This window comes from Gossypium hirsutum, chromosome A11 (assembly GCF_007990345.1).
Source record: "Gossypium hirsutum isolate 1008001.06 chromosome A11, Gossypium_hirsutum_v2.1, whole genome shotgun sequence".
Lineage (NCBI taxonomy): Eukaryota > Viridiplantae > Streptophyta > Magnoliopsida > Malvales > Malvaceae > Gossypium > Gossypium hirsutum.
The window spans coordinates 97,791,848-97,812,463 of record NC_053434.1 but is presented as its reverse complement, the minus strand read 5'-3'; the positions used below and the strand labels follow the sequence as shown (position 1 = coordinate 97,812,463).

General features: G+C 34.2%; 1 protein-coding gene across 1 annotated transcript; it reads right to left on the bottom strand.

Annotated features, from left to right (window-relative positions):
- Window positions 1-1,996: 1,996 nt before the first annotated feature.
- On the bottom strand, window positions 1,997-3,950 carry LOC107891456 (uncharacterized). Its single transcript, XM_016816270.1, has 2 exons — window positions 2,746-3,950; window positions 1,997-2,431 (listed from the first exon to the last, which is right to left on the bottom strand). The coding sequence occupies exons 1-2, from the start codon at window positions 3,496-3,498 to the stop codon at window positions 2,315-2,317; spliced, it is 870 nt and encodes a 289-aa protein (XP_016671759.1). The 5' UTR covers window positions 3,499-3,950; the 3' UTR covers window positions 1,997-2,314.
- Between the last annotated feature and the right edge of the window lie 16,666 nt (window positions 3,951-20,616).

Here is a 20,616-nt window from a genome sequence, read left to right as displayed (position 1 = left end):
TTACTTTACTTTTTATTTGAATAAAATGCAAGTCAATTTAATTAAAAAAATATAAATTACATATTTTTTAAATTTTGTATAATTTTATATTTAGTATTGTTAAATATTTTAAATTCTAAAAAATAAATAAACAAGAAAAATGCTATTCTTTTTTTTTTGTAATTTTTGAAAGTTTTCTAAATATTGTTTGTTAGTATTTTCATGTTCTAAAAATAAAAGTTTAGTGAATTTAAAGAAATTCCGTTTTCTTAGAATCATTACATAAAACGTGTTGCAAAGTGGGAAAGAGAGATTTGATGAGTTAAATTTGTAGATAAACCCAATTTGATTGGAAATAGAAAGGAGAGAAGCTTGGCATACAAAATACTAGTAGATCCAAGTTGATTTGACCAAATGTAGGAAGTTGTTGTTTGCCCACAAAACCAAACCCAAAATTCAAGATTCCAACCCAAAGCCAAAATCAAATTTGCATATTCTGGATCTTTTATTTTGGCATTTGGAGCATTTCTGTAAACATGGCACCCGCATTCTCACCCAACTTGCAGCAATGATTCAGAGTATCCTACACATCCTTCCAGGAACCCAATCACATCAGTCATTTATATTGAAACTTATACCACAAATTTATTATTTCCATAATTTTGCATAAGATAGAACATTCAATGTTGTTGGGGGGGGGGGGTGGTGGGACATGGCTAAATCAATCTTATTTGTTTGGATTGCTTTGGGTCATTCTCTTTTCTTTTCTTTGCTTATTAAAATATCTTCATGGAATTTTAAATTAAAACTCATTTGACAGCTAATTGATGACCTGCACATGATTAAAAATTGATTAAAACCCACCTAAGGGAGATTAAAAATTGAAATTAAAAAAAAAATGGATTATAGAATGAGTTACTCATGCTTTGTGGATAAGTGATCTCCGAAACCAAACCAACAATAATTTTAATTGATTAAAAAAATATATGCACTTAAATATATTTGATTGTTTTTATTTTTATTAATAAAGTTAATATTATATTGGTTTATTTCGTATTTATTGCTATTTAAAAAATTTATATATAATATTTATAAATATTAAATATAAAATATTAATCAATTATATAAAATACTTTTTAATAAGCCTTGCAAATACAATCTATCATCAAACAATTTCAAAATGAACAAGTAAAAAAAGTATTCCATAAATTAAACAATAAGATCATCCTATATTATCCATAATTCGAAAAATTTAAAAATATACCTTAAATTCTTCTACTATTAAAAAAATTTAGAATTTAGTCCATATATTTTTTAGAATTTAAAATTCAAGTTCAACTATTAACGTTGTTTTAAAATCTAAAAAATAGATAAATTAAATTCTTAAAAATAAAAGTATGAGTAAATTTCAAAATTTAAAAGACTAAATGGACTTATGACATATTTTAATCTTCCAAAAATCCAAAATAAAGAATAAAATATTTAACTTTAAATCTAAAATTATAATTTAAAATTCATTTTTTTATCTACTGATATACCATATTTCGGTCGGTAAAGGCGAATCAATCGGTAAGCACTGATATAATTAGTACCAACGGTATTTTGTATCGAAATAAAACTTAAAGTTTATTATTTTAATTTACTACCAAGAAAAAAAAATCCGAATAACATTGACTACATTAAAAAATTGCTGAAATCCAGACTCAATCTTAAGTCACGCAAATAATAGTGGCTAGTTGATTAATAAATTTGACTATTATGTAGTATGGACCCAAATAATTAAGGAGACCAAAAAAATATCATTTATGTTGTTTAATTAATAAACACAAAATTTAATTTTTTGTAACATTTCATCCATTTTCAAATTTTCCTTTGACCTTTGAAACTGTACTGTGATATTCAATTTCTTTATTTTGTGAATTAAGATATGTTATTTTTTGCAAGGGAGATGGCATATGTAGAAACCATTCAAGAGAACAAATCTGAATGGAGAGATGAGAAATGATAAAAATCTTAGTAAATTTAATGTTCCTCAATATTTATATAATATAAGTGCTGAATTTGTAGACATTTCACTAATATCAACTCCCACAGTTTAAAAACTATGCTTGCATATGCCAATGATGCAAGCATCTATTATAAGTGGCTAAATAAACACTATAATATAGAATTTTCAGGACTACAAGCAGGATTCACAATCCATTTACCATTTTATTATGTACAAAAACACAGATACCCCTATTTAACATTCTTGTATAGAACTGGCATAATAAATCCTTGACACTTGGAGAACAACAGCAGATGAGTGGTCCAGATTTCTCCAAGCAACATTGCTTTAAATACCATCATAGTAACCACCGAATGTTATTTGAGCTCTGGTGATTGGTACTCCTCTCACCACTGAAATTACTTCATTGAGTTTAGTTGTGTGATGAACCACTTGCTTCATCCTCTACAATAACAACAAATTAAGTTACTTAATCTACAAGTATTATCTAAAAATGGGCCTAAATTTAATGTGATGTAATTTGGAAGAAATGGTGTTGCTTTTTAATTTGGACTCTTAAATGATGAAATGTGTATATCCTTTTCATTATTATTTGCATTGTAGGGGTAATAAAGAAGACAAAATATATCTCTAATGTTCACATCAACATGTTTTATTTAACAAATATCAGATCAGTTAAAACTATAAATTTACAAAGATTCTCAATTTTCCAGGAAAGTTAAAAAAATAGACAAGAAAAAGTGAGAAAATTTTCATACCTTGTCATCACTGTAACGTTGGAACAGCAGTTTCTGGTTCAGTTGTTGTTTGTTCCTTTGTTGAGTTCCAAAAATGATGATGCAAAAAGTAGCCGCAGCAACACCAAAAGAGCAGATGGCTCCGATACCAGTCAAACTCCATTTCCATAAATTAAGGCCACCAGAGCTTTCTTCCCAGTTTACATCTTTATTCTCAGCTTTCTTTTCCACCAAATCTTTTATTTTGGGGGAACTCATGTTCTCCAAAAATCCAGTTTCATCGTCAAAATTAAACGTACCTGCAGCATCCAATTGAGGGATAACTCCTTTCGTAGTGGACCTTGGTGAGTCCATTTTGTTGGTCATGTCGACAGATTCATTGTTGTTGTAACTTGGTTTCCTAAACGAAACTTGTGTCTTCACTTCTTTATCACCTCCAACTGATTCCATACCAGCTTCTTTGATCTTCTCAAGGATCATGGATGGTGTAGAACTGAAATCAAGAGGTACCCTTTTGGTGATTTCCTTCCCTAGTTCATTTTCTGGAACCTTAAGGATTCTTGGTTCCAATGGAAATGGAACTGGGACAACTTGTTTAGCTATCTTCCCTGAATTCCCTGACGGCGGAGACTGTTCTTCATCGAAGTAGTCTGTGAAGAAAACAAGGTTTGAATCAGAAACTCGTTTTCCTCCATGGTCTTGATTGATATCCAGGAATCTATTATCAGGGAGGAAAACCCATTCATGATCAATATCCATCTCTTGGTGAATCATATTTTTTAGGAAATGGAATCTGATTCAAATGGGGGAGTTATTATAGGAAGTGAGGTGGGTGAAGGGATTTGAATTATTGGATCAAAAAAGGTGGCTTTACAAGGAGTTTTATGTGGAATTATGAGTGATGAGAGCAAAGGCCACCAGCACAAATGGTGTCCTCTAGCTCTTTGGAGTGAGAGATTAAACCTTTCAACCAAGAAAAAAATGACAGTTTTGAGTTCCTATGAGCTTATCCCTTCTAACAGGATGACAAATTAAGGGTGGTCCAAAGGGACCCACTAAGAGAATGCCTTCCCTTACAGGGTTCAAGTACCCAGTTCCAGGATATTTCTTTTTAGTTTTTTAATTTTTTCTTTATTTTTTTGTCAACAGTTAAAAGTTTTGAATACTATACCAACAGTTTGGTTAAAGTGAAGCCAACAGCCTACAATAAACCAGATAATGTTTTGAATACTATAACCACACCCAATAGTATATTTTTTCATATTATTATTAAACTAAGTAATGATTCCCAATTTGGATGATGAGAAAAAAAAAATAACGAGGAAGAGAAAAGGAAAAGGAGGTGTCGGTTGCTTGTAGGAGTTTGCTTGGAATGATAGTGACTGGTAGGTTTTCGAAGAAAAAAAAAATGAGAAAAATAAGATAGAAAAGATGAAAGTGAAAGGGGCATACAACTGTCCAGGGACTGGTATCTTCCTTTTATTATAATTACAAAGTTAAAGATCGTTTCTCTCCTAAACCATCTAGATTTACCTCTCATAAAACCTTTATTGGGTAGGCATATTTTCAAACACAGATAATAAACTTGTCTTCCATCATCAACAAAGTATTGATCCACTGGTAACTTTCATGAGAGTTGGATTTATATATATACATATATAGCAAGTTTAGGTTAAAGAGAGGGGAATCCGTCTCGAGTATGCATTAGGGAAGTGTTTTTTTATTACAAGAAACACATTGTGTCTGTTTTGGTAAGTCGTTTTCCATGGAAACCAAACACGTTGCAGCTAAAGCCTTCGTATTGTTAAAAACTGCCTCCCCAACCTAAACCTAGCTTAGGTTGAACCATGGAGTGGCCTGGGAAGAAATTAATATAAAAAATAAAGAAAAGAATCTATGTACAAGTTGGTAATTAGTAATTTTGAACATGATAGAATTTTAATATGATTAATACAACATGGCTTATACCATATTAACATTTAGAAGAAGAATATAAGACTGATACATATGTTATTACCATGTATAGACTTTACGCTGCCTAGACTTGGTCTGTTTCATTAATTTATATAAAACGTGCATTCACTCTCTGCTTTTTTGGACATTTTCAATTTTCAATTTTTCTCTGTTTTATAAATAAGATCATAATACACTTAGTACACTTCAACTCACGTCCTTACATTAATAATAATATTCTTATCAATTAAGTTAAGACTCAATCAATATATTGACCATCATTTTAACTATAAAAAATATAAAAAAAAATTTAGACAGTGATTTATTGATTGGGTATTTATTTTTCCTAAAAATAACATATGTTGAATTCATAAATGAAGATGATACCAACCCATGAGTTGTAGACCGAAGCCACAAAACATGACTTTGCCTAATGGGCTAATTATTAAAAGCAAGGTGAGACAAGTGAAAATCAAATTGAATTCTTATTCAAGAAATCATTTATATTAGCTTGAATGAGGCTTATGATGAGTGTGACGTTAAGAAGTCCAAGTTTAACTTTTGTTGGATCAATTTTGGAGTTCTGAAATAAATTTCTCTTTCGGCCATGCTCTTGTTGGATTGAATTAGAAAAAGAGTCGTGACAGATCCAATGGACTTTACGGATTAGCTGTTAATAAGCCTAAAGAAAATCAAAGCAAAATTTGTGATAGTCCGTTTTACAAGAAGTGCAGCCCACATTGGTTGATTCTATACCAAGTAAATTACGTCCGCATACAATAAATGATAAGAAGGTAGCTTGAATAAGGAGACTTGGAGATAATGGGGACATTTAAATATTTTTCTCTTTTAAATTGTTTTTTTTACCTCTTATCTTTATTTTAAATCTTTTTTTAAAATTTTTTTTGTATCTCTTTCATTTTTTTTTCATTGGACATTTGCCACCCACTTTTAGACCAAGTTAATGAATATTGAAGTTTTTCTCACTTTGGAAAAATAGTTTGTGAATTTGAGAGTTAAAAGTGATTTTTCTCTTGATTTTTTTGAAGTTTGTTTCCTTTTCAAGTTCTTTCGAAGTGGTAGAGGATTCAAGTTAGTGTGAAAGCCAGAAATTTTTTTTAGGGGGCCGAACGAAATTTTATTTTTTTATAGTTTATATCTTTATAATTTATAAAGAATTAAATCAAATTTTTATAATTTTAGGAGAGGTCAAACTGTAATTTTATTTTTACTAATTTAAAATTTTAAAAAAAATTAAGGGCCAAAATAATAATTTTACATTTTATGGGGGCCAGCATGGCTTCGCCCCTGATTCAAGCTTTTTCCTTTGGTCGACGTTTCTAGTTCCTCTAAATTAGGGGTTTCATTGGAGTCCACCTGATTATTGAGGATTTTGAACAGCCTTGTTCAAGAGTTTTATAGAGTTCCCTATCTCATTCTTCTTTTTATTTACTTTATATTTTATGATTATTATTGTGATATTTTGATATTCAAAACTGATTTCTCTCTAGTATTTGTTCCAGATCATGTGGGTTCCGCATTAGTTGGTATCAAAGTGAATTTCAATGATGACTTTATCAAGTGTCGTTAAAGGAAGAGATGATTAGAGTAATAAAGGTGTTAAAGGTGACTCAACTAAGGAGTACAACCCTTTGTTGATTGAGGCCTTACAAGGTTAAGTGAACCAGATGAAAAATAAACAAATTTAGCTTTAAGGGCAGACAGTGCAATGATCAAAGAGCAAATGGAGTTTCTTGCTCAGACCATTTCCAATCAAGAGAGAAAAATGGTTGATAGTTTTCAAAAGCTTACTGAGGCCTTACTAATCATTCAATCTCTAATGATCAAACTTCTAAAAGAAAGGAGGTTGACATAGCTGATCCAGACCCAAAGTCTGATGGTGCTGATGTTGAGTCTGAATATGTTCTTAAAAAGGAATGTAACAGAGATGTACTAAAGTCGAATATTTCTTCCTTCTCTAGAAAGAACGTTTCTAATGCTTACCTTGAGTGGAAAGTAAAGATTGAGGCAATTTTTGCATGCTAAAACTATTCCATTGAAACAAAGGTAAAATATACCTTCGTTGAGTTCATTGGTTATGCTCTAACATGGTGGGATTAGTTGTGTATTTCTGGGATCCTTAATCGCAAGACACTGGTTAGGTCTTGGGTTGAGCTGAATACCATTGTACAAAAGCAGTTTATGTCACCATATTACTATCGTGAGATACATCAAAGGTTCCAATGCCTTACTCAAGGTAATGAGACCATTGATGAGTTGTAAAAAGAAATGGAAGTCATCAAGACTTGTGCTAGTATAGTGGAAGAACATTATGTCACCATGGCAAGATTTCTAGCAAGGTTAATTCCTAAGATTGGAGACAAAGTGGAAATGTATCAACATGTTGACATTGAAGAGATGTATCAATCAACCTTAAAGATTGAGAAATAGTTGCAAAAACGTAGACAATCAAGGGTGTTTGTTTTAGATCAAGTTTCCATGGAGAATTAAAGGGGAATTACCATAATATCAAAGGAATGAAAAAGTTACTCCAACTGAGCCAAAAAATGCAACCAAAAAGAGAGGAATGTCTAATGCTTTTCAAGATTCAAATTTTACTTCTAATGTTCAACTTACATCTTCTCCATTTTCTCCTTTTCAAAGTGTTCCCAGAAAACTAAAGGACAACGCATGCTACAAATGTTAAGAAAGGGGTTGATATGCTAGAGATTGTGCAAATTGACAAGCTCTTATATTTCGTAATGATGGTGATGTTAACATTGAATCTGATGATGGAGATGAGTGAGTTTGAAGAATTTTTTTTAAAAAGTAAGCAAGCCCTTATTGCTAGGAGAGCTTTGAATGCCCATGTTAAAGATAAGGGCAAGAGCAAAGAAAAAATATCTTCCACATTGAAAAGTGAAGATCCTTGATCATTGAAAGTGGGAACTACACTAATGTTGTAAATCAGTCACTTATTTCTAAACTTGGTTTGTCGTGTCTTAAACATCCAATGTAACGTCCCAATTTTTGGGAATTCTCTGAATGTTGGCAAAATTTCATGCTTTAATTTTGTCATTTGTGAGTGAAATTATGAAATAGGACCTATGTGAAAATGTTTGAAAATGCTATAGGCTAAATTGAAGTGGCCAAATAAATAGGAGTGCAAAATAGGAAGATTTGCATGACAAACCTCCCATTTTACATGAAGTGGCCAGCCATCATGTTGTTGTAGACAAAATGTGCACTTGATATCCATAATTTATGGTACAAATTGATACAAATTGATACAAATTGATAATGGGTTAGGTAAATGTTCCATGATAATGGGTTAGGTAAATGTTTCATGATAATGAGTTAGGTAAATGTTCCATGATAATGGGTTAGGTAAATGTTCCATGATTGGAATTCATGTCTTTTGTATTAAAGAATTAAATGGATGAAATATGAAATTTTATTAAAAGAAAAAGGGGTGAAAAGAACAAAGTTTTGTCCATCTTTGTTCATCATAGCCTAAAGTTAGAGAAGAGAAAGGAGAGGAGAAAGCTCTTGAATGTTCGGTCACTTGGGGAAGAAAATTGAAGGTAAGTTCATGGTAGTTTGCTTCTATCTTGATGTTCATGAGTTCTTCTTGATTCTACCTTAACTCTTGAAGCATATTTTGGTTTTTGGTTGTGTTGTGAGCATTTGGTCATGAATTAAAATGAAGGAAATGGTTGTTGTTTCATGTTCTTTTGATGAAAAATGGAAGATATGTGAAGTTGAGCCAAACAAATGAGCATGCATGTGCTTAGATGCTAAGGGGAATAATCGGCTAATATGTTGTGCTTTAAAATGATGAAATGGAGATTATACTTAAGTAAAATTATAGATATGTGATGATTGATTGGTGATATACATGTTTAAAAAAAAACATGCATGCAAGTTATGTGTGAAAGAGTGATTTGGTAATAAATCTGCTTGGGACAGCAGCAGTAACCTGACTTTGAAAAATCACCATAAATTGTGGGAGATGAGTTAGAAGCTACATAAATTATGTAATTAAAGCTTAATGAGTCTAGTTTCAAATGGAATAAATGAGAACATATTTTGAATTCTGTACAATGAGAAATTTGATTCGTAATGAAGAGTGGTCAGATTAGTCAAACAGTGAAACATGCAAAACTTTGAGAAAAATCTGGTATTGATTGGCCAAACCAAAAATTCTGAAAATTTTATGGATATAAGATATATGAATCTATTTTCAGGGAAAATTAACGGAACTTGATTTGGAGTTTCATAGCTCCAGTTATAAATGATTTAGTGACTGTTGCTCAGGAAGATAGCTTGCAGTGAAATTATGATTATGTGGTAAACATTGACAAAAATTTGTTAATGAGTTGCTTATTGATTTCTTATAAGCTTACTATGATCTGTAGGTGTGGTTGGCCGAATATTGTAAGGGGTTAATACGTAGTTTGTATTTGAATAGTTAGATTAACGTGTTAGTAATCCAATTGTAGGTGGTTCGTGTGTGGATCTCGTCAGCATATCGTCGCAAACAGGTGTGTAACTAACACCCTCTTTCTTAGTTTGGATCGGCAAAAGTCGAAAAGCCGAAATGTCGAAAATCGATATTTTGTAGACTTGCGAGTGTGCGAATGCTCGTGAGGTAAATCGATTAATGTTTTTGGTAAGCTGCAAAATTTGGACTGCAAAGTGCATGATTTCTGTGCCCTCGATATTTTTGGGCTTAATGGGCCAAAATTGGAATGATGGGCCAACGGGCCCAATTCGGTAAGAACCCTCGGTACGTGATTCTGTTAGTCGTGAAAAGTAGGAATATGCATGAAAAGCCCTAAAATAGATAAATTACTGAAATACCTTTAAAAGTGGAAAATTTACAGTTTTGCCCCTAGTAGATAAATTACCGAAATACCCCTAGGGTTAAATTGACCTAAATGCATGTTTGACTATTGTTATTTACTGCAGGCCATGTTGTTATTATTTGATGCATGGGATTGGGATATTGACAGAGCAAGTACTGAAAGTGGCTTGTCCACGTACTGGAGGCTTTGCCTCAATTTACTGTTAACTGAGCAGCAAGGCTGCAACTATGGAGTGTTGGGCTGGATGGGTTGAGCTATTCCCCACATGGAGTGTAGGGGTGGTACGGGTGGAGTGTAGTGGTTAGTGGGTTGAGTAGTCTCCCCAAATGGGCTTGCATATGTTATTGATGTTGCATGTATTTTGAAATGGGCCTATGGGCCATACTGTTATCTGAATAAGGGGCTAAGGCCCAGTTTATTGTAATCTGAAAAGGGCTCTGGTCCAGTACCACTGTTACCTGAATGGGCTTAGGCCCAATAGGCTTGAGCTGACTTGGGCTTTGAATGGGTTTTCCTTACACACTGAGTTTCCCCAAACTCACCCTTTTATTTTCATCCACGCAGGAAATCCCCAACCATAGTGGGCTTGGAGCTGTGAGGGAATTCGGAGTGGCCACCCGTTCTGAAAGTTTGGTTTTCTTCTGGTGAACTGGACATCCTATTATTTACGTTGAGGTTTGAGTTTTTAAATGTAATAAGGCCGCTTAATTATTTTTGATGGTTTTAATATGTATTACTAAGATAGGTATTACTTATTTTAACTGTTGAAATTGGATAGCTTTAGGCCGCGTTTTCAAAAAAAAAAAACAACAATTGATTTCAAAATAACACGACTACAAGCAAAGCTTTCGCAATGAAAGTATTTTCCAAAATTAATCACTTTTCCTAAAAATGACTTAATCAAATCGGTTTCTTAGAATCCATGACGTTAAGGTGTGGCAATGGCGGTATGCATGTCTAGGATTGGATCCGAAGGGAGCTTGGTACTTAAGCAGTCCGATGGACTCACCACCTCTTTTCCGGTTTCCTACCTGGTGCACAGCTTCCATTCACTTTAACCTATAATGAAATTATCTTTTAAAACACTAAGTAAGTTTTTCTGGATCAACAATATAAAATGTTTTGAACGCTTCGATGTGGCATGTCGGATCCGGTCATAACGTCTGGGCCGGGTTTGTGGTGCTACATCCAAAGTGATATCGACCCCAATGGCTTAACGACACTAGGGAGTTCTTTTGACATGAGCATCATGATGGTTTTAAGAATCATCATTCCTTTGTATTCCAAAAAAGGAAATTTACGTTGGCGCCACTTTCTCCTTGAGAAGTCTACAATGATCAATTAAAAATTACAAGAGAAATGGGCAAAGGAAATGAGGACTTTATGGACATGTTTCCCACAAAAAAAAGCCAAAGGGTTTACCTCATTTACGAGGAATTGAGCGTCAAATAGACTTTGTGTCCAGTGTGAGTATCCTTAATCGATCGACTTATTGAAGTAATCCTAACAAGACTAAAGAGTTGGAATGTCAAGTTGACGAGCTCATAGAGAAAAGCCATATCTGTGGGAGCCCAAGTCCATTTGCCATTCAAGTGCTCCTTTTACCTAAGAAAGATGACTCGTGAAAAATGTTTGTTGATTATCGTGCTGTCAACAAATTTTAGTATAGTATCACCACTTCATTCCTCATTTTGATGGCATGCTAGATGAATTAAATGGTGCTTTCATTTATACTAAAATAGATTTAAAAAGTGGTTATCACCAAGAATGAAACACAAAGATGAGTGGAAAAGTGCTTTTAAAAATAAGTATGGTCTTTATAAGTGGTTAGTAATGTCGTCTGGTTTAACTAATGCTCCTAACACTTTCATGTGCCTAATGAATCACGTACTTAGACTTTTTACTAAATTTGAGGTAGTCTATTTTGATGATATTCTTATTTATCGTGTATCTTTGATTGAGCATGTAAAAGTTGTTTTGGAATTTTTAAAGATAGAACAATTATTTGATAACCTTGAAAAATGAATGCATATATTGAAAATTTTATTTTCTTAGATTTTGTGATTAGTTCTTTTGGTATCCATGCCGACAATTATAAGTTAAGTTCTATTAAAAGGTGGCCTATTCCAACAACCATGTTTGAGGTAAGATCTTTTCTAGGATTAGATGGGTTTAACACAAGTTTGTAACTTTAAGTAAGCTAATTAAAAAAGATTTGAAATTTAATTAGAAAAGAAAACAAGATTTGGCATTTAATGCGCTTAAAGATAGATTATGTACTACATCTATTCTTGTTTTGACCTAATGTTGATCTTTCCATACATCCATAGTATTAACATTCTTCAAAGGCCAAGGAATTTGTTTCAAAAAATATTTAACTTCAAATATGGCAAGTTATAACATGTCATTGTGATGATGGAAGTGACCACTTCTTTTTGGCACTTAACTGGCCACTTCAAAACTTGTCTAAACAATCTTTCCTGTAGACAAAATTTTTAACCAAACCATACAAGTCAGGAAGCTAATCTACAAAACAACCATAGCTACCCCTTAGTACAATCCTTAATCCAAAAGACTTCTAAATATTATTAATGGTTGTATGTTTTTAATTTTTCCTAAGTATTACTTAAGTCCCTACATAAAAACACAAAATTCAACCAATCCAAATCACAATTCAACCACATAAGCTCAATTTCAATTTCAATAATCACATAATTCATCATATACTTATTTAATTAAGGCTAAACTTTAAAGATTAAAAAGTATCCAAGTTCTATATTTAGGGCCATTAAAACATTTCATCTATAACCAACATTACCTATGTACATGCCAAAACTAAAACTAAAATGTTAACCATACTCTCTTCCAAGCTTGAAGATGTGATGAGATGAGCTGACAACAACTGTGACAGCCCAAAGTTGACCCTAGTCGGGAAGTGGTTTCGGGACCGCTAAACCGAGTCACCGAAATGTTTGAATGTGATACTTATTGTGTAGAATATGTAATTATGAATGTGTGAAAATTTCAAGCTTCAATTTGGTTGATTTCATGTGAATTTAGTCAATAGGACTTATGTGAGAAAATTCTAAAATGTGATAGGTCAATGTGTGAGGACCTACTAGTGCATGTGGACAAAGGGGGGACTTGCATGTCAAATTCCCCCCCTAATGAGTAGTGACCGGCCATGACAAGGAAGGATGGGCAAAACATGTCATGAAACATGTTTTGTTAGTGGAAGAATAAAATAAGGAGTATGGGTAATAAAGAAATGGAAAACAAAAGAAAAAAAAATGTGTGTGTAGTGTTTGTCCCCCCATTGCCGTGAGCTAAAGAAGAGAAAGGGGGGATTTTGTTCATCCTTTTCTCATCTTCATGCTTGCCAAAAACTAGAAAGAAAAACAAAGAAAAATTTTCTCATCCTTTGGTTCATCCTTGGCCAAAAATTTTAAGGAGGAAAGAAGAAGAAAGGTGAAGAGATTCGGCCATGCATGTAGCTAGGCTAAGGTATGTTTGATGATGTTCCATGAGAGGCATGCATGTTTTAGTTGTTAGCTTGAGTTCTACCTAACCCATGGTCTAAATCTTGCTATGTGATGGAAATGGCACTTGACCATGGATGAATCATTCTTGGTTGATGTTTGATGTTGTGGTGATGAGGCATGAGGATGAGTTAAGATTCGGCCTAGGTGGAGGTTGTGTTAATGCCATTGCATGCAAAATATGAAGCTTGTTAATGATGCATGTGATGATGGCTTGATGATTCTTGAACCTCCTTTTTAGCATTTTTTTGTGTGAGCACATATGTGCATTGGTTGCTAAATGGAGAAGAATCGGCTAGCAAGATGTGTGCTAAGGCCGAATGTAACTTTGCATGTTAATGAGCAATGCATGTGTTAAATTGATGAAAAGGGGGAGGATGCTTTACTAGTGTGTATATGTGTGTATTAAGTGTTGAAATCGACCCCAAAAATGGACATGCATATTCGGCCAAGGGTAAAGAAATTAGCTAATATGTTGTGTTGATGCATGATTTTTGCATGTATGAGACTTTAATGTCTAATGTATAAATATGGGCTAAGTGCCTTGTGTTCATCTTTTGATGCCTAAATGATGAAATCAATTTATTTGTTTGATTAAGCTCAAGAGCAAAGGGGAAATAAAACCGATAAAGGGAAGGAAAAAGTGGTTGAATAGCTAGCGGAATCGTTCGACAACACCCGAGGTAAGTTCTTGAGTAAGAGAGCTTAAATTTCGATGTGATTAAATCATGCTCTATGTGTGGCTATTGAGCCGAATGTGCAAGGACAATATGTGCCTTGTGTTTGAGTTTCGTAAACGAAAATGAAATATGAATGTACCATGAATTATTGTTAGATGTGCATGATTAATTGAATGCTGTCCGGGCTAAGTCCCGAAGGCTTTGTGCTAAGTGAATATATCCGGATTAAGATCCGAAGGCCTTTGTGCGAGATACTAAATCCGGGTTAAGTCCCGAAGGCATTCGTGCGAGTTATTAAATCCGGGTTAAGTCCCGAAGGCATTCGTGCGAGTTGTTAAATCCGGGTTATGTCCCGAAGGCATTGTGTGAGTTACTAAAACCGGGCTATGTCCCGAAGGCATTTGAACGAGGAGCTATATCCGGTTAAATCCCGAAGGTACGTGATTTGGTAATGAATGAGCTTGCTGTAAAATTCCAGCGAATACTCGAAAAACATCCCAATATGGGGATATGTTACGTATGTGTTGAATTTAATCGAGCCCTTACAAATAAATGTTCGCTCAGCTGATAAACGAGCTACCGGCCTTCGGCCAAGTTAGTTTATTGTGTATGTACATAAGGGTTGTTAATGTTGTGAAGCAAGTTTGATATCGGTAAATTGCGTATTATGAAATATTCCGTTTAGCTAAATGTGTGCTATTCTTTGTGCATGCTGGAATTCCTTGCTCAAACTTACTAAGCATAAATTGCTTACTCGTTACATTGCTCCTCTGTTTTATAGATTTTTGGTTCTCCAGCTATCGGACTCGGGATCTTGAAGTCGAAGTCGCCCACACTATCAAAGGCTCTTTTGGGTACTATTTTGGTTGAATTTTGTTATGGCATGTATAGGACTACCCATTGTTGTCTTTCGAGTACTTTATGAAATGTATAAGTGTACAGCCATGCGAAGATGGCTTGTAGAAGTGGAGTATGGCATTAGACCATTCGTATTTATGAATGTATAGATGGTTTCATGATGTAACTATGTTGGAATGGAAGTGTTGAGCAAATGATCAGCCACTAGAATGGCTAAGTATGATCATATGTGGGCTTATGTATGACAAGGCCCTAGTTGGTCCATGAAACCCCAAATTAGGTAAGGTTCACTTTGAAAACAGAAGCTGATAGCAGCAGTGGTGTGGATTGGAAAAATCACAAGAATTCGTAGGAGTGGAATTAAATAGTGAATAAATTATGTAATCGAACCTTGATGAATCTACTTTCATATGGAAGTAACGAAACAATTATAGGAACAGTACAGAAAGAGATATTTGGGTTCTTGTGGAACAGGGCCAGAACAGTTTCTGGATTCACTGTTCCGCCTTTGGAAATTCACTATAAATTTACCAGAGATAATTAGGGGTCATACCATATATGTATGGATTCCTCTCTGAGTCTAGTTTCCATAGAAACAAACGGTATCAGTATTGAAGCTCTGTGCAGAGAGATATCCCAGTCGTAATGGGAAAAGGTCAGTGTAGTCGACCCCTGTAACATGGGAGACTTTGACTAATAAACTGTACTAATTGGCCGACCAAAAATTCTAGAAAAAAATCCATAGGTGGGGACATGAGTCTAGTTTCAGGGAAAAATCACAAAACTGATTTTTGAGTTGTGAAACTCAAGATATGATTTTTGAAGCGACTAGTACTCAGACTGGGCAGTGTCTGGAAAAATTTTTCAAAGTTTGTTAACATCTCGTGTCCGACTCCGGTGTCGGTCTCGGGTTCGGGGTGTTACAACAACCTTGGTCCTAGCTCTTCAAGTCTAGCTTCTACCTACACGTTAGAAAGAAACGCGTTAAACTTGTGACAACTTAGTAAGTACTACAAGAATTTAACTCATCATTCAAAGTCTAATTAACATTAATTTATACATTTAGATAAGTATCATTCTAATTTATTGTCATCATATAAATAAATCAAAATATAATACTTCATAATTTACTTACCATCTCATTAAACCTTTATTACCATGTTTCTTTGTACAACCCAATGTAGACTAAGTAGAACATATACGATATTTGAGACAATACTATGTGGTGCTCAATTCACAATATCACATCGAAGTGCTCAATTATAATCTGACCAAAGATCGAATTTTGGAGACATATATACATAATCTATCTTTGAGGTCGTCGCGTATGATTGAACCCCATTAAGAAGATGCAGGATTCTTGCATGTGTCCCGTATGCTCGGGGGTGTAAATTGGACCCCACACTTATCAACATGTTGGTGAAAAGATGGAGACTCGAGACACACACATTCCATTTTCCATGCAGTGAGTGTAAAATTACACTCAAGGATGTTCAATTACAGCTCAAGTTACCGGTGTATGGACCAATCATTACGGAATCAATGGTTATTGGATATTGGAGCAGCGTTTGCGAGCAACTGTTAGGCAAGGTGCTGGACAACTTAATTGGTAGCCGAATAGAGATGAAATGGTTGCAAGAAATTTCCAAAATCTCCACGAGAGTTCAAGTCCCATTGAAGAGAACAACACAATTGAACATACATCTTAAAGTTAATTGGAGGTGTTCTAGTTCCTGATAAATCTCAAAATCTTGTACATTTAAGTTGGCTGCTATAACTTGTCGACTTGAAAAAAAAGGACTGGTTTAGCTGGGAGTTAGTTGTGTTGGCGACATTGTATTGAAAGAAGTGTTGAGCAATGAAACCACAAAAAAATTAAAATTAGTAGTTTCGTACTCCTTCTGTAGTCATGGGTATAGTTTCGGCTTCCATTTTTACATCCTTGAGTCAACTACCCTTATGCTTTCCATTTGTAACAAGGTAAAATTAATTCTATAATATGTTTATCATAATATTATTTAATTAGATCAATTTTTGAAAAAAATATTATTTGAATAGGTGAATCCATAACCTGAGTTATGTGGGATTACTAGAGAAGCTTGAAGATATCTAGCTACTGCTAGATCAAGGATCAAATGCTGATGTTAGTTTTTTTAAAAAAAATTAATTATATAATCTTTATTTAAGGATTTCAAAATTAATAATAATTTGATAATAAACTTTATTATTTCATACTATAATTTGAATGAGCACTATACTCCAATCCAAGAATTCAACAAAGCATCATGTCCGAATTCTTGGTCCGTCCCAATGTGTGGCATGTGAAACTGCCATTGATAGTTTACGCCATGGTAGAGATGGACGAATCCACTGGAGTGGTGCGACAGTTCGGGTTTAGGCAAACTATTCCACTGTCGCCTCAAGATATTGAAGCACTGTACATGTCGACTTGTGTGGGACAACCGGTGAAGATTGACCTGTATTTCACAAGCAATATATCAACATTTAGGAGCATAGGTATGAGTTCTTACCTATTCGTGAACCAATTATCACTCAGGAATTGGTCACCTTTTCGGAGTACATGCCTTAGTTTAAGGACCATGGCAAGCTATATCTACTGTCAGAGTACGCGAGGGGCAGGCAATGTTGTATGAGTAGGCCACGATGATTGCACCAGAATCCAAAGCCTAGATTAGGTGCCAAGACGGGATTATCATTGACTCCAACCCACCAAGAGACACCGATGGTTGCACCACCTCCTGGTCAGTATGACTCAACTTATTTTGGTGCTTTTACTAACCCTATATTTTTTACACAAGTACCACACTATGCACCACTATACCTTGCTTCAACACCTTTTGCAGATATGTTTTTAACACCACATGTTCTACATGTGTTTTAGTTTGTAAACTTCATCAAGAAAGCTATTGCAATCCACTCATACCAAGGCACATGCATTAATTGCATGTGTGCATAGATAACGAAGTGCGTCAAATCTCCTATAGTCATAGGTTCGTCATCTTAGGTTTACACGGTACACTCCCCTAAAAATACCTTTGTCAGGTTTGTCAAACATTGTAACCCAATATGATAGGTTTGGACGCGAGTGACACACTGTAGCCATATAGTTCGCTCATTTTGCATTGTTTCTAATTTCTTTCACCACATCCTCGCACTAATGTGATAGCCCTTAATATGTTAGTCATATTTTCTCCTCACTTTGGAAATAATGTTGCTAAGCTGAAATATGTTTCTTTCACTATCAATGTTACCGACAAAAGATGCATCCCCTTCAATACAAAATTGATGCATTATGCTAGGTTCATTGTCATGTGCCCGTATTATAAACCCCCATAGTATGATTGAATACACTGGTCGAAGGGTATGTTAGAGAGGTAAACCGCACCATATCAGTTAATGGAGTGCAATTTCTCTAATATTTCATGAAAATGATGTTGGACAAACTCATACCCTATTGCAAAAAATAAATAGTGAATATATTAATGCAAACATTGCATATGTTAAAGCATGATAATAAAAATAGTGGCAAATACATACCCACGTTAATGATTTGTGTTTGCTGAGTATTCGAATGGTTTTGTTCATGGTAGTTAGCAATTACATGTCTTAGACAATACCTATGGTGTGTGCTATCTGATTTGCCACAATTTGTTGTGGCAAATTAAGGTCTTTCTGGCACTTAACAAGCTTGTTTTATAGCATTTTTATATGTTTTTATTTCGTTTTCGATTTTTATTTCTTTGTGTGTAATTTATGTAAAATAAGTATTTTTACGCAATTTTGAGTTATGTTATGACCTAATGGGCCATTATGGGCCTTGGGATAATCTAACGGGATAATCTAACGACTTTATTTAGTGTGTAGGACACTATTTTTAGGCTTAGAATAGGAATGACGATTGTAATGTAGTGATACTTGGAAGTGGTGTCGCAATGATAAACCATAATTTATACATATTTTTTATCCCATACTTAGCATATTTTTGGATGAATTATCATTGGATTTATGGAATTTGATGCTCCTAATCCTTTAATTTCATGTTTTATACTTAGAGAGTAAAAAGAGCGAAAAACGGGCTGAAAATGAAAAAAATAGGCCAATATGGGAAATCAACACGGCCTGGACTTCCTCACACGAGTAATTCACACGTCTATGTCTATTTAACAATTGCAACACGACCTAAGCCACCTTACACAGGCGTGTCACACGGGCGTGTCCCTGTCAAGCCCAAGTCTAGTCCTATTCGAAAAAGGCCACTGTTGAGGGTTTTGAAGCATTCTAAAGCCTATATAAACACCCAAGGAGGTACCTAGAAAAGACACACGGAGTAGGAGGCAACGAATTACTCGAAGAAAGCCGATTGATCCATCTCAGAAGCCGGATTATCCCTCAAGACTGAAGATCTCCCTTCAATTTCCTTCAGGAGTTTTTGGGTTTTCTTTATGTTTTGTTATCATTATTCTTTTGATATGTTTTCTTTTACATTTATGAACTAAACCCCTAAATACCTAAGGGGAATGAAACCTAAGATGAATCTTTTTATTATTATCTAAATTATATGATAAATATTTGATTTGTTCTTAACTATATGTTCTTAATTCTTACTTTGATATTCCAGGGTATTAATTCAAGTTTTGATGTGCTTATTAGAGGAGCAAAAGTCCTTGTCTAAGAGTAGATCTAACATAACTAAGCAGAGTTGATTGCACGCCTAGAGATAGGGGGACATAATTTTATCGGATTAGGGTGAAGCCTAATAAGGGAATCCATAAATCGAGTTAATACAACACTAGGGGTTTTAATTAGAAAGAGATTTCAATTAATCAACCTAGGGTTAGACGTTGTTAGTCTCGAGAGAGATAATAATATAAATTAGGGATTTCTATGGATCAAGTCAAATGAATAAATCATCTAATTCAGAGTCAATAACAAGTGAAGTCTAGGTGGATTTTTCCTTAGGTATTGTCCAAATCATTCAGTTTTCCCAAAAGTATTTCCTCAATTCACTTTCTGTGCATTCTTAGTTTAGTAATTAGTTTAGATAAAACAAACCCCTTTATTTTTAGGGTAGATAATAAAAAGAAAGTTAATACTAGTACTTTTAGTTCCTTTGGGTTCGACATCCCGGTCTTGCCATAAGCTATACTACTGTTCGATAAGGTGCGCTTGCCTTTGTCGTGATAATAGTTAGTTTCCAAGAACGGACATTCATAAATTATAAAACTTATCACAATTTGTTAACATCAAGTTTTTGACACCGTTGCTAGGGAATTAAGATATTAGGAATACTTAATTTTTATTACTTTAGCTATTTATTTTATTGCAATTTAAATTTTATTTTGATTTTTGTTACTAAATTTTCTTTTTCCTTCTGGCAGGGTTTTATAGTTTATGATTAGAAGAAATCCGTCGGGACCATTGCTTTTTGACAGTGAGATCGATCACACAGCTCATAGAAATCGAAGAGAAATAAGACGAAGCCTAAGATACACAGAGAATGAGCAAGAGAACGATATTTCCACCACAACTGAGGAGATGGCTGAAAATCAAGAAAATCCGCTGCCTCCTGCGATTGCTGCTGATCCAGTAAATTAGAATTCTGCTGCACACACTATGTATGATTATGCTAAACCTACTTTAATAGGAACTGAATCGAGTATAGTTAGGCCTATTGTTGCTGCAAATAATTTTGAATTGAAACCTAACACGATTCAAATGATACAACAGTTTGTTCAGTTTGATGGTTTGCAGGACGAGGACCCAAACACTCATTTGGCAAATTTTCTGGAATTCTGTAATAATTTTAAAATCAATGGCTTTTCTGATGATGCCATTCGCCTTCGGTTATTTCCCATTTTTGTTTAGAAACAAAGCTAAACAGTGGTTGAACTCGTTACCACGAGGGTCAATCACTACTTGGGAACAAATGACTGAAAAATTTTTACTTAAATATTTCTGCTGGCTAAAATGACT